Source organism: Sylvia atricapilla, chromosome 14 (genome assembly GCF_009819655.1).
Source record: "Sylvia atricapilla isolate bSylAtr1 chromosome 14, bSylAtr1.pri, whole genome shotgun sequence".
Taxonomy (NCBI): domain Eukaryota; kingdom Metazoa; phylum Chordata; class Aves; order Passeriformes; family Sylviidae; genus Sylvia; species Sylvia atricapilla.
Window position 1 is genome coordinate 13,282,573 of NC_089153.1, and position 26,770 is coordinate 13,309,342.

Sequence of the window (26,770 nt, forward strand, 5' to 3'; positions counted from 1 at the left end):
GAATGTTCCGTGCCATCTTATTTCTTAATCTAGTGTAGCCCAAAGAAGAGCTTTTGTCTATCCTGCACTGGGTTTCTCTAGCTAATTTTCAAATTGAGGAGGGATTGTATTGCCCTCTGGTGGGAGAAAAACATCCTAGGAGCTGGAAGGCTGCAAAACTAAAAACCTCAGAGAGGTGCCCTGCTGTTCTGAAATCTTAAGGCTTGCACAGTGTTACAATGCTTCCCAGTTTAATGGCATCACCCCAGTTATAGATTTGGATTTATTCCTCAGCCCAGCAATGACCTGTCAGAATGACAGAGCACTCTCCTGTCTCTGCCATCTCTTCAGGAGGGAGCTGTATTTCTTTTGATTCAGTATTTGGCTCTTGTGTACTCCCACAGTGCTGGAAGGAGACAGCAGAGGTAGGAAAAGCTGTTTCTTGGCATTTTAACAGACACCTTGAGGTAAACACCTGCTCCTGTTGTGTGCAAGGCTGCATTTGGGGCAGGATCAGCACACTACTCACTCTTAACTTCCTAAGTTTTTTGGTAGTAAATGATCACTGCTGGACTGAGCAGCTTCCTGCAAGGAGTCAAAACTGCACATGGCACATTACCCAGGACACCAAGAATGTGCCTGATGTTGCCAGTGAACAGCCCAAGGTCCAGCACTCCCAAGGGCACTGTGATAAGCAGGTTTTCTTGAGTGGGTGGTGTTTGTTACTGCCTTTGGTGGTGCACAGGGGATTAAGCTTTACAGTAACACATAAAATGTGCTGCTGCCATGAGGTAAAACCCTTTGCTTCTGTTCTGAAGGGTCATCGCCTGAAAGCTTCGTATTCCTGAGGTATCTTAGTTTTACCCAAGAAAATGGAAAAATAGTGCTAAGAAAGAATATTGTGAACTGGAGCTTTTCAGAAGGGAGTACTGCAAATCCCGTTCCTAGGTGGATATAAAAGATGCAATAAGAAGGATTTAAGAAAGCAGCTTTTTGTCAGAGACCTTTGAATGTCCAGTGGTATTTACCAGCATCATGTTCTGACTAGTTTCCTTACAGAAAAAAAGGGAAAAAAACAACTTTGATTAATGTTGTTTTTCTTAGCCACAAGGAACTAGATATAATGGCCGAGTGCCAGGATTCTGTTTTGACCTTAACTGAAAATATCTTTCTAAAAGTCCCTTGGAACTCCAGAGTAATAAAAATAATCTTTGTCCTGAAGCTGGAGAGAAAGAGTGGATGTGAATGAAAATCCTTTCTGAGCAAAAACACACGAGCTGCTCTGAATGTTAATGGTGGTTCGTGCAGCGCTCTCAGGTGGTTTCCCCTCTCGTTCTCCCCCACAGAACCTGAAGAGGGTGGCTGAGGTGTGGATGGATGAATATGCAGAGTACATTTACCAGCGCAGACCCGAGTACCGGCACCTCTCCGCGGGCGACGTCGCCGCTCAGAAGGAGCTTCGCAACAGCCTCAACTGCAAAAGCTTCAAGTGGTTCATGAACGAGGTCGCCTGGGACTTGCCAAAGTTCTACCCACCAGTGGAGCCTCCAGCAGCTGCCTGGGGAGAGGCAAGTTTGTGCTTTGACAGCTGCAGAGGGCAGATAGGCTGCGGTTTGGGTTTTTTAAGGTAGTCCCTGTGCCTCAGTTGCTGTGGGTAAGGTGTGAGTGTTTAAAGATCTGCTTGATGTTTCAAAACCCAGAACTCCTGTACCATTGCGCTGGCCTGATCAAAGCAGGCAGTTGGGCAGGCAGCTGCTTCTATTAGTGCACAGCTCCAACAAGAATAGAGACTTGGCTTGTTCTGCATGTTGTATATTTAGTAGAAAGCAGAATATGCCAGAGGGAAGACTAGGGAAAGGCGGCAACTGAGCAATAGTGAAATCTTGTATTTCCAAAGGGCATCACAACTGTGTTGAGCTACTCTTGTCTTTAGCTTTCCCATGTGAAAGGCAGGAAAACCATCTGTATTTTTGAAAGTCAGCTGTGTTCTGGGAATAGAATCACCCCGGGAGCAAGGCTGTGAATTGTTACACACACAACTCTCATGGCCAAGTGTTTTGGGTTGCTTAAAGAATCACTAGCAAAGGTGTTGGCAAAAGCAGGTGTAATATGAAAGTTGAAAGCATGACAAAGTTTATTGGTAAGGTTCACTTTACTAGAGGGTTAAAGCATACAGAGAAAAGGCAAACTAAAATCAATCAATCTAAAGTTGAAATCAACCAAAAAATACCTGTGTGAAGACTGGGGATGGAAGAGGGTAAGGACAAAAAAGAATAAGGGAGATCCTCCCATGGAGACGCAAGGTTCAGAGTGGACTCCCTTACTAAACTTAGCTCTGAACTCAGCCAACAGCTTAAGCCCAATAGTTTAACAGCACTTAATCTGTAGCTTAAGTTAAACAATTCAACAAAAGATTCATGTGGAATTTACTACAGCACGAGAGTAACTCACAAATCTAAAGTACTTAAGAGAAACATTCATTGTACATTTGCTATAGCATATTCACACTGGCACAGACTTAAGGGAGGATGTACAAGGTGTAGACCTGTGAGAAACATCACCAAACAACCCAACCCACAGTGGGCTCTGCAGTCCTGTCACTGCTGGGTTTTGCTGTGTGCTCGAAGTATAACTGCATCCTGGTTTGAGTTCTGTGCTTTCTTCCAGCTGTTACTGGCCCCCTCAGACTCACAGCTAAGAGAGGAATCTTAAAAATCAACTTCATACAAATACAGCTGCAATTTGAGCCTTCTTTCCTGGTAGGAATAGGAGATTCAGTGACTAATTAACTATTTCAGATACGCAATGTGGGAACTGGACTGTGTGTGGATACTAAGCACGGAGCCCTGGGATCCCCACTGAGGCTGGAAAACTGCGTGAAGGACAGAGGAGAGGCAGCGTGGAACAACGTGCAGGTAACAATCTGATAAATCAGCAGCCCCTAAATCTGGGGAGGGAGAGGTTCCAAGGGCCAGTGTTGAAGGAATGCCATTTAGAGCTGTCAGGTGCACCCCAAGGCTCACATGCTGGTTGTACTTTGGTACAGGATGTGGCTTGTGCTCGTGGCACATGTCTGGAGCATGGCAGACTGTGCAGAGCTTTTACTTCTGCTTTGAAGTTCTCAGAGTGAACAAAAGAAATGACAAGAAAACAGTGTGCCAAAACAATAAACCAGTAACAAGGCAGCTGTAATATGTAACAAAGTGAATATTAACTTCAAAGGTTGTGCTGAAAGAAGTGATAGAGGAGCATCATGCATATTAATGAACCTGCAGGAGCATTCAATAACTGTTCACTATCATCCTCCTGACAGCAGGCAAATGCATTATAAACACCCAACCAATGCTGGAGAGATGAAACCAGCCAGGTTATAGATTCACCCTCTCAACATATGAGGTGCCAGAAACGACAGCTTTATTGTAACAGAAGGGAGGAAAATATTAGTTTGTCTAAACTGTAGCAGCTGAGCTGAGAAAGGATCAAGAAAACAATGCCTCTGTTACAGAGCCATGCATAACTCTTCAGGGAATGGCTTCTGTAGTAGGAGACAGAGGGTTGTTGCATATCAATTTGATGCATAAAAAATAGAAACAAAACCAATTTACTCAGGCACAGTCCAAAACTAAGCCTCTGTTGTGTCAGGAGGATCTTGAAAATTAGTTTTGGCTTATGTTTAGGAAGAGAATGCAGTTTGAACTTCTGAGTAGCGTTGAGCCTAAATGATTGTGGTAATTTCTCTCTCAAGAGGGATTTAAAAGACAGCTGAGAACAAAGTCCTTTGTGCAAAAGTTTTTGGCCACACTGCTTCATATAGCAGCACCCTTTCATTACTTGCCTTTCTGACTGCCCCATGAGAGATCTCAGGAGAACTATTCCTCTAGCTGACTCCAAAGGAGCCTCCAGAACAGCCTTTTCCTTAGGGACTGACAGGGAGGTGTGCTGGCTGGCAGCCCTGCAGACCCACGTGGGCCAGTGCTGCCCTTCCATCAGGACACTGCATTGCCAGGCTTAGGCTGTGCTCAGTTACTGGAGTTAAAGCTCTTCCTCTGCTCTGTGGAGTCCCTCCTTCATTGCACCTGAGAGTTCATTGCAGGGTCAGTAGAAGGGAGGATCAGAAAGCAACACCCAAGTGTTTGCCCTTCCTGCACTCCTATGGGCGGGGTGGGAAGCTGTGGCTCCTGGTCTCCTGTCCCAGGAGTGTGGGACAGTTTCTCAAGGTGACTGCAGGCTGCCTGTGCACACTCCAGTGTTCACTGCCAGTGTTAACTCCGAGCTGCTGGAGCTCTCTGGCTTTTCTGCTGGCTGGGAAGGGCTGTAATTGGTCAGCTGCTCACTTAATCCTTGATGTATGTCTGCATTGCAGAGACATCCAGGGCTGCTCTAGTACCCAGACTGACCAGCATGGCTGCAGCAGCAGCACAGTCTTGTTTCACATGCTGTGTGACAGCTGGTGCAGAGTCCCCTGGTCAGCAGCCCCTGTCCCCAGAGGCAGGAGGAGTTTTTCCTCTAGAAGACACTGTCCTTTCCTTGATGCCATCCCCACCCTGTGGGTACGGGGAACAGCATTCTGTCAGTGAAGGTATCATGCCCAGTACCAGCCATCATGAGGGTTGTGTTTGTCCTGACAGGTGTTCACCTTCAGCTGGAGAGAGGACATCCGTCCAGGAGATCCTCAGCATACCAAGAAGTTTTGTTTTGATGCCATTTCCCACAGCAGCCCTGTGACCCTCTATGACTGTCATGGAATGAAGGGGAACCAGCTCTGGAGATACCGAAAAGTGAGTCTGTGTGTGTGTGGGCGTATTCTTATTGAAGGTGTCAAACTGCCTGAGGCACATACATTTCCTGAAAATGTCACACTCGTGTTTTATTCCTTCTCTTCATGTAGCTGTAATAACAGAATCTGCAGACAGCTCTTGTCGTTGTACCATTGATTAAAAAGAGGTGACTCCCCAGTTCCACTGGTTAGAAAGGTGAGGACCCCAGGGCTCCTGAGCAGAGGACACTCTCTGTGCAGTGTCCCCACAGCTGGCAGTGAGGTGATGCAACGCCCTTGTGTTTGCAAAGAGGTGTTCTGAGAGTTGGTTTATTCTGAGTGCTGGAATGTCCTGCCAAAAGTAGATAAGGATTTGTTCATCCTCCTACTAAGCAATGCTACTGTGGGCCATAGGTAAGTAAATTCTTGTCTAGGTGCCCTGTCCTAGTCCTTGCAATCTGCTGGCACAGGAGGGATGCAGCAGGATCCCAGGCTGGAGAGCCCCTGGGAAGATTTAGAGAGTCCCAGTGCAGGTGTGAGGATTGGGCTGCATTCTGTAGGAAGGGAGTGGGAATGAACCCAGACACTTGTCAACCAGTTAAGTGTGGAACAACTTCAGGTACACCCAAGTAACATAATATCTCACCTTGGTGTTTAAGACTTCTTTCTGTTGTTTTTAAAACAACTTTTCTTCTCCACTTAAGCAACCTCACATCACATTTCTCTCCTCCAGGACAAGACCCTGTACCACCCAGTCAGCAGCAGCTGTATGGACTGCAGTGAGAGTGATCGAAAGATCTTTATGAATAGCTGCAATCCTTCATCTCCAACACAGCAGTGGATATTTGAACACACAAACTCAACCATCTTGGAAAAATTTAACAGAAACCTTGATCTTTAAAAGACTGAGAGAAAAATATATCTATATTTTACAATTACAGTTTTTACTGGGGAGGGTTACAAAACAATTTTTTTAATACTTTTTTTTAAACACTTAATGAAGGTAAAAGGGAGAATCTCAGGAGAAGGTTAACTAGCAGGCCAGTCTTTATTGTGAAGATGCTGCATCCTTCTCTTCTGGGGATGATGGAATTTTAAAGGCTTTGCCAGAGCCACTTCTGTGCTGAGACTGAACAGAAACTCTGTTTTTAGAGGAGTCTGAATGTGTTTCAAATGGCGCTTTTGTTTTTTTCCTTTTTTTTTTTTTTTTTGGTTTTATTTCCACTGGGGTCTGGTGTTAAATGATTTTGTCATCCAGGACCCTGCAGGACTTTTTGTAGCTGCTATACCACCCACTGAAGCATTCCCACATAGGTGCTTTATCTTCCAAACTTCATATAAGTAAAATATTGAAGACAAGATTTAAGCCTCCAATCGGAAAAAAAAAAAAAAAAAAAAAAAAAAAAGCCTGTTATTGTAAAATGAAATGAGTATTTTTTTTTTTTTGCCCTGAACCAAATATATTTCAAACAGGTTGAGTGTTATTACTTTCCAAATCATAGCTCTGATGAAGGAATGAGCTCTAGTGGAAGTGCAGCCAAGTGTTGGGAATATGGCTGTTGTTATTAGCCATGAGGAATCTGGGTTTCTGGTCCAGTCACTTCGCAGTCAGTTTGTCACTCACTGTTGAATCTTCAAGGTGAAAGATTAGCAGAGGTTTTTTTAAATAATCACAGTTCTTACAGGTGAAGATTTTATGCTAAGAGCCTTTGGATATCAGGTTCCAAATTTGCCTCTTATAACCTTTTTAGCACAGACATCTCCATGATTTCTCAGAGTTAAATCTACTGCGTGAAGACAATTTCCATTCTTCCTTTAGAGGCATGAAGGCTAAGTTAATTTGCAGTTGGTGTGAGCAGATTAATTCAGGATAATTAAGTCAGGGCTGAGATTAGCCATTGGTCTTTATCCATTTATTCATCAGTCTGTAGTTTCTTGAGTCTTGTGGTCAGTGGTGTTCAAGCCTTGTGGAAACGTGCTAATAATCTCTCCTCATTTCCCAGCACCCACAGCACTGTACAGTTTACTGTGACAGGAAATCTGTTTACTTTAGCAGAGTCGTGGGACTGATGGACCCATTTTCCTGGTACCCTCTCCCTTGTGCAGTGAGTGAGAAGTGCAAGGTGTTACCCCTTCTGGTTTGGCTGTGGGATCTGCCAGACAGTGAACCAGTACTGTCTCAGCCCAGGAGCTGGAATGTACTGACACTAAAGAATGAATGGAGGATCATTGGTTCAAGTCTATCTTGAAGCAAGTATTTAAAAAATATCTGGTTTAAAGCTAAGTTGTTGCAAATACACATTTACTAGTTCCCCTGACTTAGGCTTGTATTGAAGGGAGCAGGGGCATTTTCTGGTAAAAGCTGTGAATGATGAGGCAGTGAACAGATGCTGTGTAAATTAGTAAACAGGATTCCTTTGGCAGGAATTGCCCAGCTCCTTGGTTTGTCTAGCTGCCCATGCAGGGGTGTTGCAAGAGTAGGTAGCATGCAGCCAGCTCTGGGGTGACAGGACCCCTGTGGGATGCTTGATGAGCATGGTTAGTACATTGCCTCTTCTCAGAGGGGCAGGGAAGCTCTGCTCTAGGATGTCTTTCCTGTGAAGGCGAGGAGATGCTTCCCTGGTGTCCCAAAACAAGCAGGACAGCTCCCTCTGCAGAGCTCCAGAAGCAAGAAGCCCTTTTGTTGCCAACTGTAGGGTTGTGTCCCGTGTCTCAGATGTGTTGGAGGCCACGCAGTGCTGTGCCTGGCAGCTGGGAGCAAACAAGGACACAGCTGTCTGCCCCCTAAACTCTCCAGTCTGATGTATTGAGTAGGAGGCTCAGAATCCTTTGCACCTCTCTCATCCCCACAGCTGAGGCCATGTCTGACCTTTTCTGCCAACTTACCTCGTCCATGCAGTCATGGAGAACAGGAAACATGGGCACTGCATTGCAGCTGGGACCAGGCTTCCCAAATGGTGGCGTCTAAGATTTTGGGAGTGAAGAAAGAATAGCCCTAGACTTCCCTTGTGACAGTTCTGCAGCAGCATTGGATGGAAGTGAGACGAGCATCAAGCAGAGTTGACATCTTGTTCTCAGTGACTACAGTACGTCATTAGGATCTCTTTGCATTTTTTGTGGGAGACAGAGTCACCTTCCAGTGCTTTGTGTCTGGCTGCTGCTTTCCTTAAGTTATTAATGCTCTCAATTAGCTGAGTAGTGCTGACTGTGGAGCCACTAGATGGCCTGACTAGATGTCTTTATGAATGTTTTAATGCCTGTGGAACAAGAAGCTGTTTGTCCATGAACAGTGCTAGTTTTTTATAACTGGGACACAATCAGCATATTCTATAAATGGACTGTAGGTTGTTCTGCTTGCAGGTTGCAGCTTTGTGTGTCTTAGTTTTCTAATGGGAGGATTAGCTTCTGTTTCTAAACTGCACGGCTTGCTTTGTACTTGGGCTCACCTTGTGAAGGGAGCCCACGCTTGGCTCACTGGATTCTTGCTTCAGAGAGAGCTGCAGCAGTGAACAGGTCTTTTACCACTTGGTGATCTTAATTTGGAGAGAAAGGTCAGCTCCTAGCTGCTTGCACCAACAAATGAGGCAATAGTTGAGGCAATTCCTGTTTGACAACCCACCACCAGTACACAGAATCCAGAGATTTAGTGTCAGTGGTTTTACCAGGTCCATCTCAGTATGGCTGATCTCTTTTCTGAAGGTTTGGGGTCTGAGTGTGGTAACAGCCTCACAAATTCTGTACACTTCTGACTAGCTCACTGGGCTTTGAGCTATTAATTATTTGCATCAGTTACACTCTTCAATACCCTAGAGGCTTTCTTGACTAATGCAAAGAATTAATATAGCAAACCATCCACTGATTGAGGAATATAAGCTGTGTTTTATCATCTGCATCTTTAACTGAGCCTTTGCTGGGCAATCTGGTTAATTATTCCAATTACTTTTGGTTATTTGTAAGCAAAATCACTAAAGCATGAATACATAATCAAATCTTCACATCTGCATGCAAGTCAAGACTGGAGATTAAATACTGGTGATTATCTAATGCCAAATACATGTTTTCATGGTTTTCCCCCAAAAGTATTGAATCACCCCTCTCTTGTGGCTGCATAAGTTTTGCTGCTTTTAAGTATCAGAATCCCAGACAACAGGGGGTGTGTTATGTTGCATTAAAATACTTTGATTTGCTTTTGAAGCTGTTGTTGATCTATACTGGTGCTAATCTCTAAGGCCTGCAGACAGTAAATAGGTTTGGGGCTCTCATGTGTGCAAGGTGTCTTTTCTCATACCTAGGAAATTAATTTTCTTTTTCAAACCACACTAGAAGAACGTGAGCCTTCCTGAAAGGGGAATACAGCATCATTAAAATAAAGATGTGCCTTTTTAAATGTAAATGTACAACAAATGCTTAAACTTGAACCATTCCCTAGTGCCTTGCTGGACAAGAGAGGAGAGGGGAAGGGGTTGGGGGATAAGGATGTAAGAGAAAGAAAGACTTGACTCCTGCAGTGTTTGTGTGTGGGTTTGGGGGTTTTTTTTAATGTCAAATTTTCAGTGCAAAATGTGCATGAACGACAGTAATTCAGAAGCTCTTGGGTTCCCTCTGTTAAATCGATATCATTAATGACTCTGGGGAGGTTTGTCACTCCTAATACGAAGACTTGGAAGGGTTGGCAGCTTCCTCTGGGTGTGCTGTAACAGCTAAAGCTGTATGGAAGATGTCTTGGTTAACTGCTGGATGTTTCACCTCATGGTGAAGGCTCATGATTTCACTGGCATGCGGGACCCTGCCTTTTATTTTCTAGGTATGCAAATCACAAATAGTCCCAAAAGCATATAAAATCTGTAGCAGAAGTGTCTCTCAGAAGAAGTTGATGCCTTCCATCACTGGGAAACTTTTTCAAAAATGTATTAAAATCTCTAATACAGAAGTAGCAAGAAAGCAATTTCTCAGCCTGACTGTTCTCGTGGTTGGTTTTACAGCAGTCTGTGCACAGGGCTTTGCTTTCCTTTACTACTGGAGTGTTCCAGTCAGCAAACCTCCCTTCTCCTTGCTGCACTGAGATCAGTGGCTTGAGAGACAAACAGGCACCACCAGCATTGCAGGAGCACAGTGCTGTGGGGCTGCTGCAGGGCTGTGACAGCAGCTCTGCTGGCTCACATCACCCAGGGGAGACATCTCCTAATAGACAGATTGGGAAATCATGGGACTGCCAGGTGAAAAAGGAGAAGATTTTATTCTAAATTGTCTTTCAAGATACAAACAGGGACTTGAATTGATTGGAGAGAACAGCCAGCCTCTGGCAGTCAGCCTGTCACACTTGCAGTCAAAAGAGCCCTGGTAAAGCCAGGTGAAACAGCCCAAGTGATGCACGTGTACCTTACATCCCACATCCACTTCCAGCTGCTGGGGATCATGGATTCACTGGGTGGTTTCACAGGATATACAGCAAAGGGGAGCTGGTTTGTGAGTCAGGAGCATTGGGTCCTGCTCCCCAGCTCCCACGGCCTGTTGCTTGATCTTACACAGGGAAAGTCTGTGTGCTGTGATTTCCCAGCTTGTGTGGGATTCACCTTCAAGTGCTTTATTTTCTGACCTAATGAGTGTTGAGTACAGATTTCCAAACAAGCTGCACATCCTCACCTGGTTCAAGTGGAGAGAGATTCAGTGGGTGGAAAATGGGAAATGAGATCTGAAATTGCCATCAGCATTCAACACAGACTCGTCAATTCATTTCATAGTCCTCATTAAGCAGTCAGATTGATTTATTCACATTATAAATCTGAAGTGTAACCAAAATAAGCTCACCTCCTGCTCTGATTTCTACTTTGTAGTGCTATGCTTTAGCTTGGGGAATCTGTATGGAACCAGGCAATGATAGATCATGGAAACCCTAATAAAAAGCCTGTGTTTGTTTCTGACTGCCTCTGCTAGCTGAGTACACTCCTTAGTTGACTGCATTTGAGGTTTCTTGCTGCTTCTGTATGACCCAAAAAGGCTTCAATGATTCCAGCAGTTGTGAGTTATTTGGGAGTTTTATATAAAGCCACTGGATCTATGTGGGTTTAGATATACAAGTTCAGCTCAAGGGGAAAAGTCTTAATCCCAGGTAGTGAGCAAACAAATGTGAACTTCAACCACAAAACAAGATAAAAACTGATCAAGCTAACAGCCTGAAACCTTAGCTCTTACGATAACAGCAACAAATAGCTTTAGCCTCTAGGGTGGAGAAGGGAATTGGTTTCAAAATGCATTCTCTAGGATCTCGGTGATTAGGTCTAAGTTTGTCTGTACCTTGTACTGCATGCATTTTCTCTGTAAAACTGGATGGTGCCTCTTTGAATCAGTGTGTATTTATTTTGTGTGTATTAGGACCAACAGCCTAATATCTGGGGGTGGTAAAGACTTGTAGCACTTTAATGTAGTAGCTTTCATAAATTGGGAATCATTGATAGAATGCCTAGTGTTTTTAAAGTTGAATGGACTTCCTTTTATAATATATTTAAAATAAATTTTTAATGTGTTTTCTGAAAACTGTGTGCAAAGACATGACTGTCCCCACCTGTTTTGCTCCAGTGATTGGTTTCTTTTCTACTTGTGAGAATAAGCTCAGCTGCCCTGGTGTGGTGTTTCCCCAGCACAGGTTTCCTGTCACTCCGTGCCCAGTGCTGCAATCCTGAAAGAACCACAGCTGTACCCAGGTAGGACACCCCTGGGGACAGCAGCCATGGACTGTCCTTGATAGGGCACACTGGGAAGCACAGAGGAACAAAGAAAACTCATCTGTGATCCTTCTTTCTCTGCCTGTTTGCCTCTTTAGAAGCAACTGCTGGCAGATCCATCCCACCCTTGGTTTGCAGGGGAGGGTTTTAACACCTCGGCCTTATTTGTGTTCTGATCTCCATGTGAGGAGAGCAGGCTCAGCCCAAAACAACAGAAGTGTATCAGCATTGCTCATGTTCCCTCTAGGACCCCTCAGTCCTTCCTACTGTCACCACTTCATTTCTTCAGTGGCCTTCTCAATACTCCTTTTTACTCAGCTCCACTGGGTGAAAAACGGTGGGGGGGAAATGGATGAGAGACAATGAAATGTGTGAAAATTTATGTGTGTGGGAAAAGGAGCCTTTCTGAGGGGACCAGCAAGGCATGATCCCCAGGGAAGACTGCTGTGATTCCTGGCCACGGGAACATTGCCCAGAGTGCAAGTATGTGCCAAAAGCTGTGATAGTTTGAGCATTTTAGCAGGTTCAATATGTGCCACCCTAGGAAAGTGCTGAGGAGAGTGGGAGTCTGGGGGAAGGTGCCAGAGCAGTGTTTTCATTGGCCTCCCCAAGATACTGCGAAAGGAAATGGTCTGATTTCTGATGATGGAAAAGTTTTTTTTCTTAAAAAAAACCTACTTCCCAGGACATCTCAAGCAGCACAGACCGTTGGGAGAGAGAAGTATTTCTGTCCCAAACCCCTTGAATGGCTCCATTAAAATAGTAAGTTCCAGATGACAGCTACACCACCGACTTATCTTTAGAGGGTAGTGCTGCTCCAGGTGAGATTTACAGGCCTGCACAGGCTCCTCTAATTTGATTAGAAGCTGACTGGGATGGCCAAGCTATTACTGCTTCAGAGGCACTAAAGCTGCCTGGGTACTGATGGGTTTATGAAACATTGTTTCTCACTTCATTGCAGCTCCCACAAAGAATTATTGGATCAGGTTAGTGATAGATACCTAATAAAGAATGTCTCTATGAGGCAGTTTATTTTGCAGCAAGCTTGTTCCAGACTAGCAGACTGTGAAATCTGGAGGTTCCCATGAGGATAAATATGCTGAAATAAACTGCAATTATAAAAACACCTCCATGCTTTGCTTTTTTTATTTTTTTTTCCCCCAAAGACGGAAAAAAAGGTGTCATCGTGTTAGCCTGAGCAGGAGGTAATTAGCATTGAATTAGCAAACAGACAGTGACAAAAACTGGGTTTTTCGTCCTAGTGAGCATTGCAAAAGGACTTTAAACCTCTTTATCTGCAGGGATGAGAGGTTGCAGCCCAAGATGAAATACAGCCAAGATGGTCAGTAACAACCTGTTCTGACATTTATGGTGCCTGTTTCTTCCCAAAACAGAGTCAGGGAGCACCTGCACAATCTCCTTCTCAAGGGGACAGGAAGAACTTCTGCTTGTTATGGCCATGTCCCCTTTTATCTCCTCGCTTGCTCTTATTATCATCTGTCCCTACAGTCTGTGGTTTTGGCTTCCTGAGTGTCAAAGATAATCCTTCTGCAAGATTTCCTCAGCCAGCCATTTGATTTTTATTGGTAATGTTAAGATAAAGCCAGAAAGCTTGTTATCAGCAGCTCTGAGATCTCTGACAGCCTCTTGGTGTTTTCCCCCCAAACAAGGGAGTATCTGTATGCCTTTGCCAGGAGGGTATTACTTCAGGCAGGCAGATTCCAGTCAGTTTGGCCTGGGGCTTTTATAAGCCGTAGTGTTTTACTATTTAAAATCTATTTGCTCTTTGCTAACTGCTTGTTTGGTCTGTGGGTAAAGTCATTTGTTTCCACCAGCTTCCCGTGAGAACGGCCGACTCCAGGGAGCGTGTCCCCAGGAGGGTGCACTGTGGTTCTCTGCTGGTCACATGCACAAACAGAAATTACTAATTGCCCGAGGGCAGCCGCACTAAAAGCCAAGACAAGAGGCGGAGCTGTTGAGGAGTGTTAAGTCTCTGCCTTCCAGATTTCTTCTGAGGCTTCTTTGGTATTGTAAGGAGTGCTTGGAAAATACAGATTTTGGCTTTTCCCAGTTGTCTTGTACAGAGCATGCAGAACTAGTTACCAATGTTACTGTGTGGAGCAGCCTGAGCTGATGACCAAGGGCTTTAAGGAGTCTCTTTCTTGCGAGGGTATTTTGTGTGATGCAGCACAGTTCACCCACTGCCCACGCACATTGTTCCATGGGCAGGATTTCAGGCTTTGAAGTCATTTTAGTCTATAGAACCTTTCTTCTGTCTGAGCAGAAAGTCCTTTCTTCAGGAGGATGAAATCCTTTTCCTTTTAGAGCAGCTCAGAAATCTCTGACAGCAGCGTTTGCAGTCTGGCATTACAGGAGTCACAGCATTTCCAGAAGTTACATCCTTTCTTCACAGAGAAGCAGGAATTTTATTCTTTGCTTCCCCTCCTACTTTGCCTCCTCCTTTTTTCTCCTTTTTATTTTTGGGGAGATTTTGCGGTTGGGATGGGTTTTTCTGTTGTTTTCTCAGGGTTCTTTTTGGGTTTTGGTTTTTCTTGTCCTGAAGATGAAAAATGCGAAGCTTAAAGTCACATTGCTTTGAGAAACACTTCTCCAGGTCCCATCTTCTCACTATCCCTGCCTTGTGATTAGGGAAAAAAAAATAATAATACATTTCAGCCAGGTACTCCAGCCTAACTCTGACGACCCAAGAACAGGCATTTGTGGCTGTGCCGACCCGAGTTTTATACGAAGGCCGGGTGGGAGCCGCAGCTTCAGGTCAGTTCCAGGTTCAGGTCTGTCACAGGAGCGGTGCCGGCGCAGCTGCGGGCGGCTGGAGGAACCCTCGGTCCCGCGGCTGCTTGCGGGTGTCCCGTGCGCGTCTCGGCAGCAGGGGAAGCCCGAAGGCCGGCGGGGCCGGACCGTCTCCCGCCTCCTCCGGGCGGTGCCGGCCCAGCGCCCGCGGAGCAGCGCAGGGAGCGGCCGGCTCCCCTCAGGGTCCCGCCGGCCGGGGGGGCCGAGCCGCCGCTCCCTCCGCGCGCCCCTCACGGCGACCTTCCGGCTGCGGGGGCCGGGCGGCGGCGGCGGATGGACGGCTCCTCCGGCCAATCGGCGCTCGGAGCGGCGCGGAGCGCTCCGCCCCGCCAGCCGTGAGGCCCAATCAGAGCCGCGCCTGCGGGCCGGGGGGCGGGACTTCCGCGGCCGGGGAGGCGGTTTTGTGTGTGCGAGCGCTGCGCGGTCCCGGCTCCCCGCGGGCGGCGGCGCTTGGGGGGCCCGGCCCGGCCCGACCCCGCGGGCAGCGCTTAGCGGCGGCGGCGGCGGAGGGGGGGTCCCCTCCCCTGCCGTAGTGGGGGGCCCCCGCAGGCGCGGCGGGGTCCCCCCGAGGGCGCGGTAGTACCGGCGGCTCGTTCCCCGGTTGGTCCCCCGGTTGTCGGCTCCGCGCGCGGGGTGAGCGGCGGGCAGGTGGGCGATGAATGGGTTCAGCACCGAGGAGGACAGCCGGGATGGGCCGCCCGCCGCCCCCTTTTACGGCCAGAGCTGCTGCCTCATCGACGACGGGGACCGCTGCGTGCGCCCCGCCGGCAACGCGTCCTTCAGCAAGAGGATCCAGAAGAGCATCTCGCAGAAGAAGCTGAAGCTGGACATCGACAAAAGTGTGAGTGCGGCCTCGGCCGCGGCTGCCGGGCTCCGCCGAGCGCCCCGGAGGGGCGGCCGGGCCGGCCCCAGCCGCCACCGCACTGCGGTGCCTCCGGGGAGCTGCGGATCCGCCCGGCGAGTTGAGCTCCCGGGCGGCCGCGGGGCTGCGTGCGGCACACAGCGCCCTCCGGACCGCCTTCGCACGGCCTCAGCCTCACCGTGCCCGGGAGGGGAAAGACGTGCCTGGGTGGACGCGGCTGTTCTCCGGGGGCACAGCCGGCTTCTCCCTGTGGCACTGCCCGCCTGCTGAAGCATAATGTGGCTGAAGCGCTAAACCGCATGTCTGGGAGGCAGGTGGTGTGCAGGGAAGCAAAGGAGCGAGCTGTCAGTGCTTCGGAGGCAGGAGTGCTGTTCCCATTGCGGTTTCAGGTTGGAAGGGCTGGTTACTGTCAGGTGAAAACAACGCTGTGGTTGCTGCTTCAGTCAGGCGGCACTGACGTTACTTCTTTAATTGGTGAGAATCGGTGTTGTAGTGAAGCAGGTTAAAAACCGAGCCGGCGGTGAGATGTGCTGCCTCTTCAGCAGGGCTTATTCGCGCACAGAACAGCCCGGTTTGCTGCCTAATGACATTAAGTGGCAGCTGTCAGCTCGAGATAGAAACGGCTTATTTGCCCGGCAGAGAAATAGGCAGAGCAGAGCAGATCACAGGAGGAATTTCTCAGTTTCTCAGAAGTGACTTCGTTAACGGAATTCAGCTCTGCACGCTTTTGTCGCCTGATCTTTAAAGATCAAAACCACAAAAACAAAGCAGAAGAAAAAAAAAAAAAAAAAAAGGTGAAGTTTTGAGTCAGTCTGTTTGGCAGCTCCCCCAGTTGGTTGGGTCCCTTCTGCACAGCCGAAACGCATCGTGTCACGGGAAAAGTGACTCAGTTTGAAACATATTCTTAAAAAACAGAGTATTTCTCCCAGTTGTAGCTCTCAGCAGATTTGTCTAGTGGCGTAGTAATTTCTTGCATTTTAGAAATGAGTCTTTGTTGACAGATGCCAGGCTTTAGAAACAGAAAGGGGAAATCAGACTAATGCAGTCAGAACAAAGGGAAAGTGTAAAGCAGGCTGCATAGAGTGATTTTGAATGTAGGGTGCTTGTGCTATCTGAAGATATTTTGCCTTATAAATACCAAATAATTTTGATCATTTGAAGTGCTTTGTTTTGCTAACTCTAGTGAGATAATATTTGTTAAAAGAAAGGGTCCAGGGCTGAACAAGCAATAAGGAGGCTATTCTGCATTGGGTTTGTTTGTTTTCATTGAAGTGATCAGCCCAAGTTTTATTTGGTCAAGATTTGAGACACTTGCCATAATAATCCTCTGTACTATTCAAGCCAGAAAGTTGACAAGAATGGAATAGAATAATATATTTTTGGTAGTTACCTCCTAGTAAGTCCTGAAAACAGATGCACTTCTCCAGACAATCACCCTTTTTTTTTTTTTTTCCCCTGACATATGATTGCAGCCATAAAAAAGAAATATATTATTTGTAGGGGTTCAAGGTCAGCTGGAGCTTGAGTTGTTTTATTTGCCTTTAGTTTTATAAGGTAAGTTATCTCTGAATAAGGAGTGTGATATCAGAGCTAGGATTTAAAATTAGAAATTCCTTGATGTCAGCCAGTCATGCCAGTCTTGAGGGATGCACCTGACACTGGTGTCTAAGTCGCTGCTGTTGGATGCTGTTTCACAGTATCTTTTTTGATTGCTTTTTCACCACTTCTGGTTCTCAGGTGAGACATCTGTATATTTGTGATTTTCACAAGAACTTCATTCAAAGTGTTCGGAACAAAAGGAAGAGGAAGACGAGCGATGATGGAGGTGACTCTCCTGAGCACGACACAGATGTTCCGGAGGTTTGTGGGCTGCTTTTCCAGTTCTTAGCATGTTGAAGTTTCACTTGGATGTTCTTATATATTGGAAAATATTTATATTTTAAATTGCAAGGCTATTCAATCTGCTGTGGAGTTACTTTCACTTTCCAGGAAGAGTTTTTTCTAATATGTGGTGTCCTAATTTTCTTCATTCCCATATGAGTTCTTTGCCCATGTAAAGTTCCATGTATAGAGTAACTGCACAGCTTCATGTTTGTACAGTTAAAATTGTATTTGATACTAATTTTTAAGGCTGAAAATAAGTTATTTTTGATGGTGTCTGAGTCCTCAACATAATTCTTTGCTTCTTAGTATGCATCATTTTGCAAATACACTGCAGAATTCAATAGATCACTCACTTTGATTGGGTATTTGATACCCAGGGATATTGAGCTGCTCCAGATATTTGCATATATGGGGTTTTTTAGCACTATTTAAAACTACCTTTAAATAGTTGGTGACACATTTTTATTTTCAGGAGATAGGCCTGGGGGAAGTTCTCTGATGTAGAAAACTCTAGAATAATCCTTTCTCTGTGCCTCTGCGTGCTGCACTTGCCTCAGTGATGTTTCTGGTACTGTTGACATGGCAAAAGTCGTGCAGAGGTGGTGTTCAGAGAAGCAGAGCGTGGCCACGTCAGCAGAGCCCTCTGCTGGAAATGCCATCCTTATTGGCAAAAAGCCTTTTATTTCTCAAAGGGGAAAAAAAAAAAAAAAAAAAGCCACCAAGAGTCATTTTGCCAGCAAAGCTGTGTGTTGGTGCAAAGCTGGTGCACACACCTCCTGTGTGGAGGTGTTGAAAGAGTGGCAAGTTTTTGATACTTTTTTTTTAAGATAACCTGACCTTTTGTTATCACTGTTGATATTTGCATTCTACAAAGTTCTCCATCAAAACTTTCCTGTTCAAGCTTTGCAGTAGTTGCCAGGGTGATTGCTGAAGACCCAGTTGGCATCTAAAAATGTTGGTGCTGTAGAGCACAGGGAGTATTTGGTGGCTGAAACCTGACGGATGCACGTCACCCAGCTGAACAGGGAACTCTGCACCGTGTCAGTTTTAATGTCATTTCCCTCTCATTTTCAGCAGAGATTCCTTTTGTCTTTGAAATTTGGCATTTCCCACATGATCTTCATCTTCCCTGCTGTAACCTTGCCACCACCCCCTTTGCTTTTAAACTGTGCACTTCCTATTTAAGTATTTGAATTTCATTTCATCTCTGTACTCTGTTTTATGTCACAAGCCGTTTGTTCAATGCCTGCTAAATTGTTATTTCATGTGTGAGCTTTTTAAACCTTGTGGGAACAAAAGGTTCCCCTTTGCTTGGAGGTTGCAGAGGTGTAATTGAGAGCAGAAATTGGCCAGCAATTCTGTTGACAGCATGTGAACCAGAACAAAAATTTCTATTTCCCTGAGGCTATTTTGGTCCTTTAGTATTAACAAATACAAAGTATACTTAGGTTTGTCAGTAAGACAAGCCAGTGTGGTTCTGAATGCAAGCGAGGAGAAACCCTGTTGAGAAAGAAGTAGTTATTTTTAGATATTTGTAGATAAAATAACTACTCACAGAAGCTAAAGGTAGTGCTCATGCCCTCTTCCTCACTTCCAGGTTGACTTGTTCCAGCTCCAAGTGAACACCCTGCGACGTTACAAGAGACATTATAAGTTGCAGACCAGGCCTGGACTCAACAAGGCTCAGCTTGCAGAAGTAAGTGAGGACAGCAGTGATGGTATCTCTGTTAGAAGAAAAATTTTTATCTCCTCTGTTCAAAGGCATGTTTTGGGGGCACTCTCACCTGTGTGACTCAGTGCTACACACCAAGTGTCCTCTGAAAGGTTTCAGAGAATGATGCCAGCAGAAAGTTGCCTGCTTGCTTTCACCTGGGACAGGCTTGGAAGGCATGGACACTGGCTGCTGAAAGCCTGTTTTAGTAACTGCTTGTCTCTGCTTCCTTCCCACCCTTTTCATAGTCCCAATCAGTGTCCTTTAGGGAGCAGAAACAGGACCCAGTTTTTGGGTGTTACCTGAGGATGCCTGCTCAGCTGAACTCGGACTTAACCCACTAATTGTCTCTCCAAGTGCTCAAGTTAGTTTTCCTTTCCTCACAGGCACTTGAACTCGTTGGAATTGCTTATTATTAAAGGCAGCATCGCTGTCTATGGATTCAGATTCTTTATTTCCCTCTCTTGTCATGATGATTCTGAATTATAAAAGGCTTTTTTTTAAAGGGCCTCTGCTGCTTTCTCACCATATGGGCTACTTGTTCAGAAAGAACTCTCTGTATCTCTCTGGTATTTGGGCAAGATGTGCTTGCTGTGCTTCTGCTCTGCTCTCTTTCCTGACTTGATCTGAAGCCATGCTGTGGGAAAAGTCTTCTCTAAACTTGAAAAAATGTAGTAGTTACTGATTTGGACTGAGGTTGATTTTGTAAGTTGTGACTTTCACGACTGTCTGCCTAAAACTGTCTGGTTTGCTTTTACTTTTGCTTTAAAGAACAAAAACCTGACAGACCAAAAAAGTCAGCAAGACACTGTCTTTCTCTCTTTCAAAGTCAACCAGGGAGTGAATATACAGAACATCAAGAATGTGCAGTGTAGGGCATGTAGGAGTAAGTTGAACGAAGTAGGATGGGGTTGTTCCTCATTAGCAGTCCCGATTTGTCATATTTTAGCTAACCAGTTCAAGTCTGTCAGATGCCTCCTGCCATGAAGGACTGCCTGCTTAAGGAATTTACCATGAATGTACCCAAGAGGAAAGAAAAGATCAATTACTGTGCAGGCGGAAAATAAAGGGAGCCTCACTTTAAGCTATCACACACTTCCCAGATTTCCTGTGAAGCCTGAGCAGCTTTGACTCTGTGCTGGATCCTCATCCAGCTGCCATGCTCGAATCACTGCTGTCTGAGGCTCTTAAACTCCTCATGCTATCCCACCATAAGGGACACTCAGGCTTCCATAAATCTCCTTGGAGTGACTTATTGCTCAACCTGCATCAGAATCCCATTCTAGATCTGTGCTGGGTACCAAAAAAAGGATTTCTTCTATGTGAGAAGCAGATCTTGTCCAGCTCCAACGTGTTTTCTACATTCACTTTCTGAGGAAAAAGCAGCTAATGTTTCAGAGCTTATGCTACTGTCAGAGAAGGATAGCCCTAACCAAACCCTAACCCTCTCAAATTCCCTAGTGTTCTCAGTGAAAACTTAAAAGTCCAGAAGAGATCACTTTGGATTAAACTTTGCTACACCTGGTTCACACAGCAAAGTGCTGCAGTGTTTCTGACACTCTCCTTTAAAACATAGAGGTGCAGGGAAAGCTTGCTCACCAAATAATCTCAGCACAAAATGTCGCTGAGGAGAAGCTGTGCTGCTTTGGCAGGAGGACATTCTGGCTTCCAAACTCCTCTTGTAGGTTGGCTGCAAATCCTGCTGACATAGCAAGGCTATGCTATGTTCATACACACATTCCAGCTGTAAAGAGAGAGGGAGGTAAATGAGGACTGACAGTTGGAATTGGTGCGTGTTTCACTCAAAGGATAATGCACTCAGTGGCCATAAAATTGGTTTTGGAAAGTGAAGAGAAACCCTGTTCTGATTATTTCTAGTTTTTAATTTCAGCATGTCTCTTTACCTGTTGTCCTAGACTGTCAGTCGTCATTTCAGGAATATTCCAGTGAATGAGAAGGAGACACTTGCATATTTCATCTACATGGTGAAGAACAACAAGAGCAGGCTGGACCAGAAATCAGAAGGCAGCAAGCAACTTGATTGAAGATTAACAAGGCTTGGAATAAGAGAGACCTTGAAGGAACCATGTGGTATTGTGCATTTTAGGTTTATAAAAACTGTTAAAGTATATTGTAAATTTTTTTTCTAAATGCAGTGTCTGGATGACAGAAAAAAAAATATAGACATTCTTATGAGGAGTATTTGAAAACATGTGCCCAGCATGTTTCCGAAGACTTCTTCCCCTCATTTCAAAGTCATATTGGAGTAAAGAAATGAGGATAATGGGGAAACCAAATAAACCTGTAGAACTGTGGAGTTTGTCAACTTGGTGTTTTAAACCATTTCTGGAAATCTACATCTCAGTGCAATTCAAATCCCAGATGGAATTTTTTTCACTGAATTCAGACTGCATCACAAACCACCATGCAGTTTGTCTTGATACAGAACTGGAAGAGCAGCAGAGATAAAATTCATTATCAAGGTGCATGGGTCAGAAGTTTGTCTGAAGCTTGCTGCTCACCTACACATGCTCTGTCTTGCCTTGAGTCAGTGCTGCAAGTCTCAAACTTCTACAAATGCTCCAGCTCACCAGATCTACTCCAGTGAATGCTACTTGACCAGTCTGAAATTGATGGGGTTTTTTTTGCCATTTTTTCCTCCCAACCCCATCCGACACAGATGCCAACCAACTCTCCGCAGTCTGTTTTCTAATTTCTTTCAAGAACTCACTAATTAAATTTTCTGTAAGCATTTAAAAACTTCTGCATTTCTCTGAATGTGGTATTAAGGCAAACACAACCTATTTGGTATGTCTGATCATGTTGGTAGAAGTACTTATTTAATTGATTTATGCAGATTTCAGTGATGATAGGTGAAACAATGGCTTGAGACATCAGTCTCTTAATTTCTGTGTCAGGTCAGTATCGGTCACAAATGATGTGCATTTTTTACTGAAGCTTTAGCAGGTGTCACAAAACTGCTGTGTGCATTCAGGGGCTCTGTTTAGTCTAAAGCAGGTTTATGGGTGAGGCACCATAACCAGCACAGTGATCTGACTGGAGCATTTCGTGATACATTTCATCTCCCTTTGCAGTGGGCAAGAAGCATCAAAGCATTTGTCTTTCATGAACATTACATGTGCTTTCATGAGAGCTGTGTGAGTGAGGGTGGCACACTGGTGATCCCTAACAGGGCACCGTAGGAGGAGATCACCCTGATTTTATTTAAAGCCAAGGTGTCCTTACAGATAATACAGTGATTATTTTGGCAAAAGGAGCTTTTCGAAGCATTAATCGTGACTGACTGTTCTCCAGTGACCTCAAATTCTCTTCAGGGGATCTCATGATTTAAAGCACCGCTCTGTTTCTTTGCTGTCCTGACCAGTGTCTCCATTCTGGTACAAGATGCCAAGACTCCACATAGAGAGGATATTCTTAATAAGCCTTAAGCAATGAAATGAACAGTAGAAAACTTCGGCTAGCATTTTGTAAATGGCAAGTTTTATTATTTCAAAACTGGATGAAGTTTTGTTTAAGAGCTAAACACACTGGTCATGGTCCCAGCTTAGTACTGCATTGTGTTTTGTAAGGCATGAAGGGTTTACTTAGTGAAGCTCTTGTTGAAGCTCTCCCAGAGTCTCTTTAAAATTGAAGTCACAGTTAAAAGCAAGTTGTTCACATCACTCTGAATTGTTTGCTAATACTCCAAAAACATGTTCAACAAACTTCAGCATGTCTTAAGTCCTGTGTCATAGGCAGAAATACTCTGTTATGGTACATGTCCCATTTGTGACATCTGGGGAGTGTGATTGTTTCAGCATTTCCTTGTTCAATTCCGTATGGATTTTTAGAACATCATACAACAGAGAGGTTCAAGGAATGAGGAGAGAATGTCTTGTGTCAGTATTTCATGAATGTTTAAAGATTTCCTATTTGTGCTGGTCCTTTCCTTATTGAAAGGGTGGAGTACTTCCCACATCAGTCAACATGATCTGGCTTCTCTCATTCAGGACAGATGGTTAGAAGGGAACATTCTCTGACTGCATGATAACCTTCAAAGTGCTCGTGTAATCAGAGGATGTTACCAAGGGAAAATGAGTTTCTGAGTTGAGAGGGTTATGCCTCATTGTGATTTTCCCCTGTACTGGGCACTGCTGAGGCCAGTACCTCGAGTGCTGTGTTCAGTTCTGGTCCCCTCAATTCAGGAAGGACGTTGAGGTGCTGGAGCAGGTCCAGAGAAAGGAGATGAAGCTGGTGAAGGATCTGGATTACAGGTCCTGTGAGGAATGGCTGAGGGAGCTGGAGTTGCTCAGCCTGGAGAAGAGGAGGTTCAGGGGGCACCTTCTCCTTCTCTGCAACACCCTGGAGGTGTTGCAGGAGGGTGGAGCCAGGTTGGCCTCTTCTCCCAGGCAATCAGTGACAGGACAAGGGGAAATTGCCTAAAGCTGCACCAGGAAGGTTTAGGTTGGACATTTGGAGGAATTTCTTCACAGAAAGGGTGATTAAATATGGGAATGGGCTGCCCAGGGAGGTGGCAGAGTCACTGTCCCTGGAGGTTTTTAAGGAAAGACTGGCACTTGGTGCCATGGTCTAATTGACATGGTGGTGTTTGGTCACAGGTTGGACTCGATGATCTCAGAGGTCTTTTCCAACCTAATTGATTCTGTGATTCTGTGATTCTAGACCAAAACTGTAAAAATGTAGTTTGTTTGGGATTTACTTTTTTTGTGGTTGTATTTTATTTTGTTTTATTTTTAAGAGTAAATAAATCTGTTGGGGTGTTCTAGTAGCCAGCAGCAAAATGATTCTTTTCAAGGAAATATGGTGGCAGGTTCCATCTGTTCAGGTGTATTCACTGGAATGCTTTTGCACCGAGGTGGTATCCAGGAAACTTTTCTTTTCTTTTTTTCCTGAAATAGTCAATTGATGTTAAATGTGATCCTTGTTGGTTTCACTTCTAAAGCAATTATACTTTTTTGAAAAAAAAAAAATTCTTAGCAAAGTGTGATGATGAAGAGATGTTTACCAGCCATTAGCAGTTGTTTATAAGGTGGAAAGCTTGGAGGCAAGACACCAAAGAAACAGAAAAATCTTTGGCTGTCAGACCCCATGGCCTTATAAACCCCTTGCAAATGCCTTATTACCTTGTTCTCAATTTAGCTAGAGCAAAACACCTTGAGCAACAGAAAGCTGATGGTCTTGTTGGAAGGGTCAGCCACTTGCTGGCTCCCGTGCTATGAACTGAAACCACACGTCAATTCAGTAGCAATATCCATGTTCAGGGTGCCTGTGATTCTTGAAAAGCATTTAGTGTCTAATAACCAGAAAACGCAACAATGCAATTGTCGTTGTGTACGATACCGTGCTGTGTGTTCGATTCCTTATGCTGCATGCCAAGTAAAGAAAAAAAAACAAAAAAGACTTTCCAACTTTTTATTTTAAACGTCAAAGTAAATGTGTTTGAACCTCACACTTGTGAAGCCATGAGGTGGGACATTTTCTCAGCACTTTTAGATGGGACTTGTTGGAAAGGTGTAAGACCCAAATCGCTTTGGCTGGTATGATTTTAATTTTTTTTTTTGCATTTTGCTTATCACAGATGGGCCTTAAATTCTGTCTAGCTTTGAACCATGGAGCACAAGCCTTGGGGGCATGGAGGATGACCAGATGTCATCTTCTATTTATAATAGTGGAAGCTTATTTTTTACAAGCCTGCATAGGTGACATTCACCCTGGGGCAGAGGAATTGTCTCTGAAGGTCTCCAGCCATTATATAGCCTAATGCAATTCCATAGCCTAGCTCAATTCTCATTGCAGAGTTCCATTAACTTAATTAGAGTTCTGAATAGATCCAAAGCCATTAGTATGCAATCCAAATAATGCAGAAACATCTCTTCTGGGGTTAATTTCATCTTGTATGCTGACCCTCTGCTCACTTCAAGGGAAGAAGAAGAAATCATTGCTGGTAGTTATTGGCTTGAGCTCAACTCAGGGGAGTTGGAAACTTGCAAAGACTCGAGTCAGTGGCAACCTGATGGCTGAAAAGTGCAAACACATCCAAGGAGGCTCTGTTAGAATGCAGTTTTTAAAATTTCATAATCTGAAAGATTATTGTACATCAACCTGAAGTAAACAAAAATTAAAAAGTAATGTTCTTTTGCCAGGCACTTTAGACGCTCAGCCTGAGAAAAGCAGAGCTTCGTACCACTTCTCTCCAGTATTCTGGTGTCCCAGTTTTCCTTAGAAATGTGGCTCTAAACCACTAGATACCCTGGGGTGCAAGAATTGACCAGAACATGTCAAGCCTGGCATTTGAAATGAGTCCAAAGTGCAAGCTGGGTTCAGAGAGGCTTTGAACACAAGAGCAGAAATAATCTACAGTAAATGGGAGTTTTCATGCGGGTCATGATGACACAGGGAGGATGAAGCAGGACATGGCCCACAGGGACACTGAACAAAACTCACTTCCATAGCAGCAGCAGTGTGGAGAGAGATTTGTTCTGAGTCAGCTCTTGTGATGGATGTTTTATGAGAGGAGGAGGAGGGCGAGCTGTGCACTTTACATCTTTTGGTTGAGCCAAATGTAAATACCAATGGGAGATCTTCAGCAGGAACTGCAGTTGGAGGGGAGAGGAGGGGTCAGCTGAGGGACTGTTTGTTTAAGTTTGCAGATCGCTGGACTTCCCTGGAGCACTAGAGTCACTTTGTCTCTACAGTTTAGAAACGTGGGTAATGCAAGGTGGCCTCCCTTCCAAAAGGAGTCCTGCTCAGAGCAAGGACTGGAGTCCCAAAGGTGAAGGAATGTTATTGATGCCTCACTCCTCGTGTCACTGATGCCCTTTAACCATCTCTAGCTTATCAAGTTAGGGAGTTCTCATTTTCCACTTTCAAAGTGCAAATGAACTGTTAGGATGTAAGATACTCCTTGCACTTTTCACAGCTATCTCTGGTCTTGTGTTTTTGACTTGCTTGTGAACACATCTGCTTGGGATGAACTAAATGCTTGAACAAAGTGTGGGGAGAGGGGGAGGCTCCTGCCTTAAACCTGAACTTTGCTTGTGAGCAGCTCTGCAGGCCATCCTGTACATCAGCAGGCTCCAGGAGCCTCTGGCTTAGCTGAGCCTTACCAGGGCTGGGTTTATTCCTGTCCTACTCACACCTCTGCTCCACAGCTTCTGCAGGGGACGTGGGTAGCAGGTAACTTGCAGAATGGTTTGGAGTGTTTTGGCAGGCTTACTGGGAGAGAAAACTGTGTTCCCTCTTCTGTTTCTGGCCTCCATGTGTTGTGCTGATCTTATGCCAAATGTTTTGGACACCTTGTATTTTTAACTGTGTAATATAGCTGTGTATTGTTAAAGCAACTTAGTAACTTATAGCAAAAACTGTAGAACTCATTTCTCTGAGGTGTAGGAAATGTCCTGCTTCCACTGTGTATGAGACTTTAACTCTGTACTGTCTGACAAAGATAAAATTCTGAATTTCACTTTAATAAATGATCTATCTAGCAACCAGGCCCACATTCCCTTGTTTGCCTTTCTGCCCTCAGCACTGATGGTTCCAGAGCCAAAGGAGTTCTGCTTTGTGTGGATGTTTTGTGCCGGGTTTCTCAGATTCACTGCCTTTTCCCACCCACCTCCCCAGGGCTGAAAACACTGCAGACATGGAGCAGAGAATGGCACTGCTCAATGGGAATGCCAAGCCTGCAGTAGAAATCTCAGGTGATGGAGTATTTTCTGACAAACCCATGTGGGTTGCACAGGTGCAATTCATGGAGTCTTTTGAATGCAACAAAAAGCCACATGCCCTTGCATTTTGGGGAGTGTTGGGCTTTTCTATGATGGGAATTCCTCCCCTCCTGTATCATGAAGAGTCTGTCATGTGCAGCTTCTCATTTGATTCATGTTTCCTAATGAATCTTCTTTATGTCTAGTTCAACCCTGTGATTTTGCTTCTTTCTCAAGCACATCCCTGGCTTCATTTCATACATGATTTATAGCTCCTGTTGTCCAGAGTGAAACCTGCACACCCAGCTGACAAGGTGGGCA

The 26,770-nt window shown here is 45.0% G+C and overlaps 2 protein-coding genes across 2 annotated transcripts in view; both read left to right on the forward strand.

Moving 5' to 3' along the window:
- The window catches only part of GALNT10 (polypeptide N-acetylgalactosaminyltransferase 10), an 81,702-nt gene extending 70,433 nt beyond the window's left edge, over positions 1-11,269 (forward strand). The window contains exons 9-12 of the mRNA XM_066329216.1: positions 1,326-1,547; positions 2,778-2,894; positions 4,608-4,757; positions 5,469-11,269. Coding sequence (XP_066185313.1) covers positions 1,326-1,547; positions 2,778-2,894; positions 4,608-4,757; positions 5,469-5,636 — 657 coding nt within the window. The 3' untranslated portion in view covers positions 5,637-11,269. The remainder of the gene's footprint in view (positions 1-1,325; positions 1,548-2,777; positions 2,895-4,607; positions 4,758-5,468) is intronic.
- Positions 11,270-14,633: 3,364 nt separating this feature from the next.
- On the forward strand, positions 14,634-26,233 carry SAP30L (SAP30 like). The gene is made up of 4 exons (XM_066329217.1): positions 14,634-15,109; positions 16,868-16,990; positions 18,612-18,710; positions 20,642-26,233. The coding sequence occupies exons 1-4, from the start codon at positions 14,924-14,926 to the stop codon at positions 20,768-20,770; spliced, it is 537 nt and encodes a 178-aa protein (XP_066185314.1). The 5' UTR covers positions 14,634-14,923; the 3' UTR covers positions 20,771-26,233.
- The last annotated feature ends 537 nt before the right edge of the window (positions 26,234-26,770 follow it).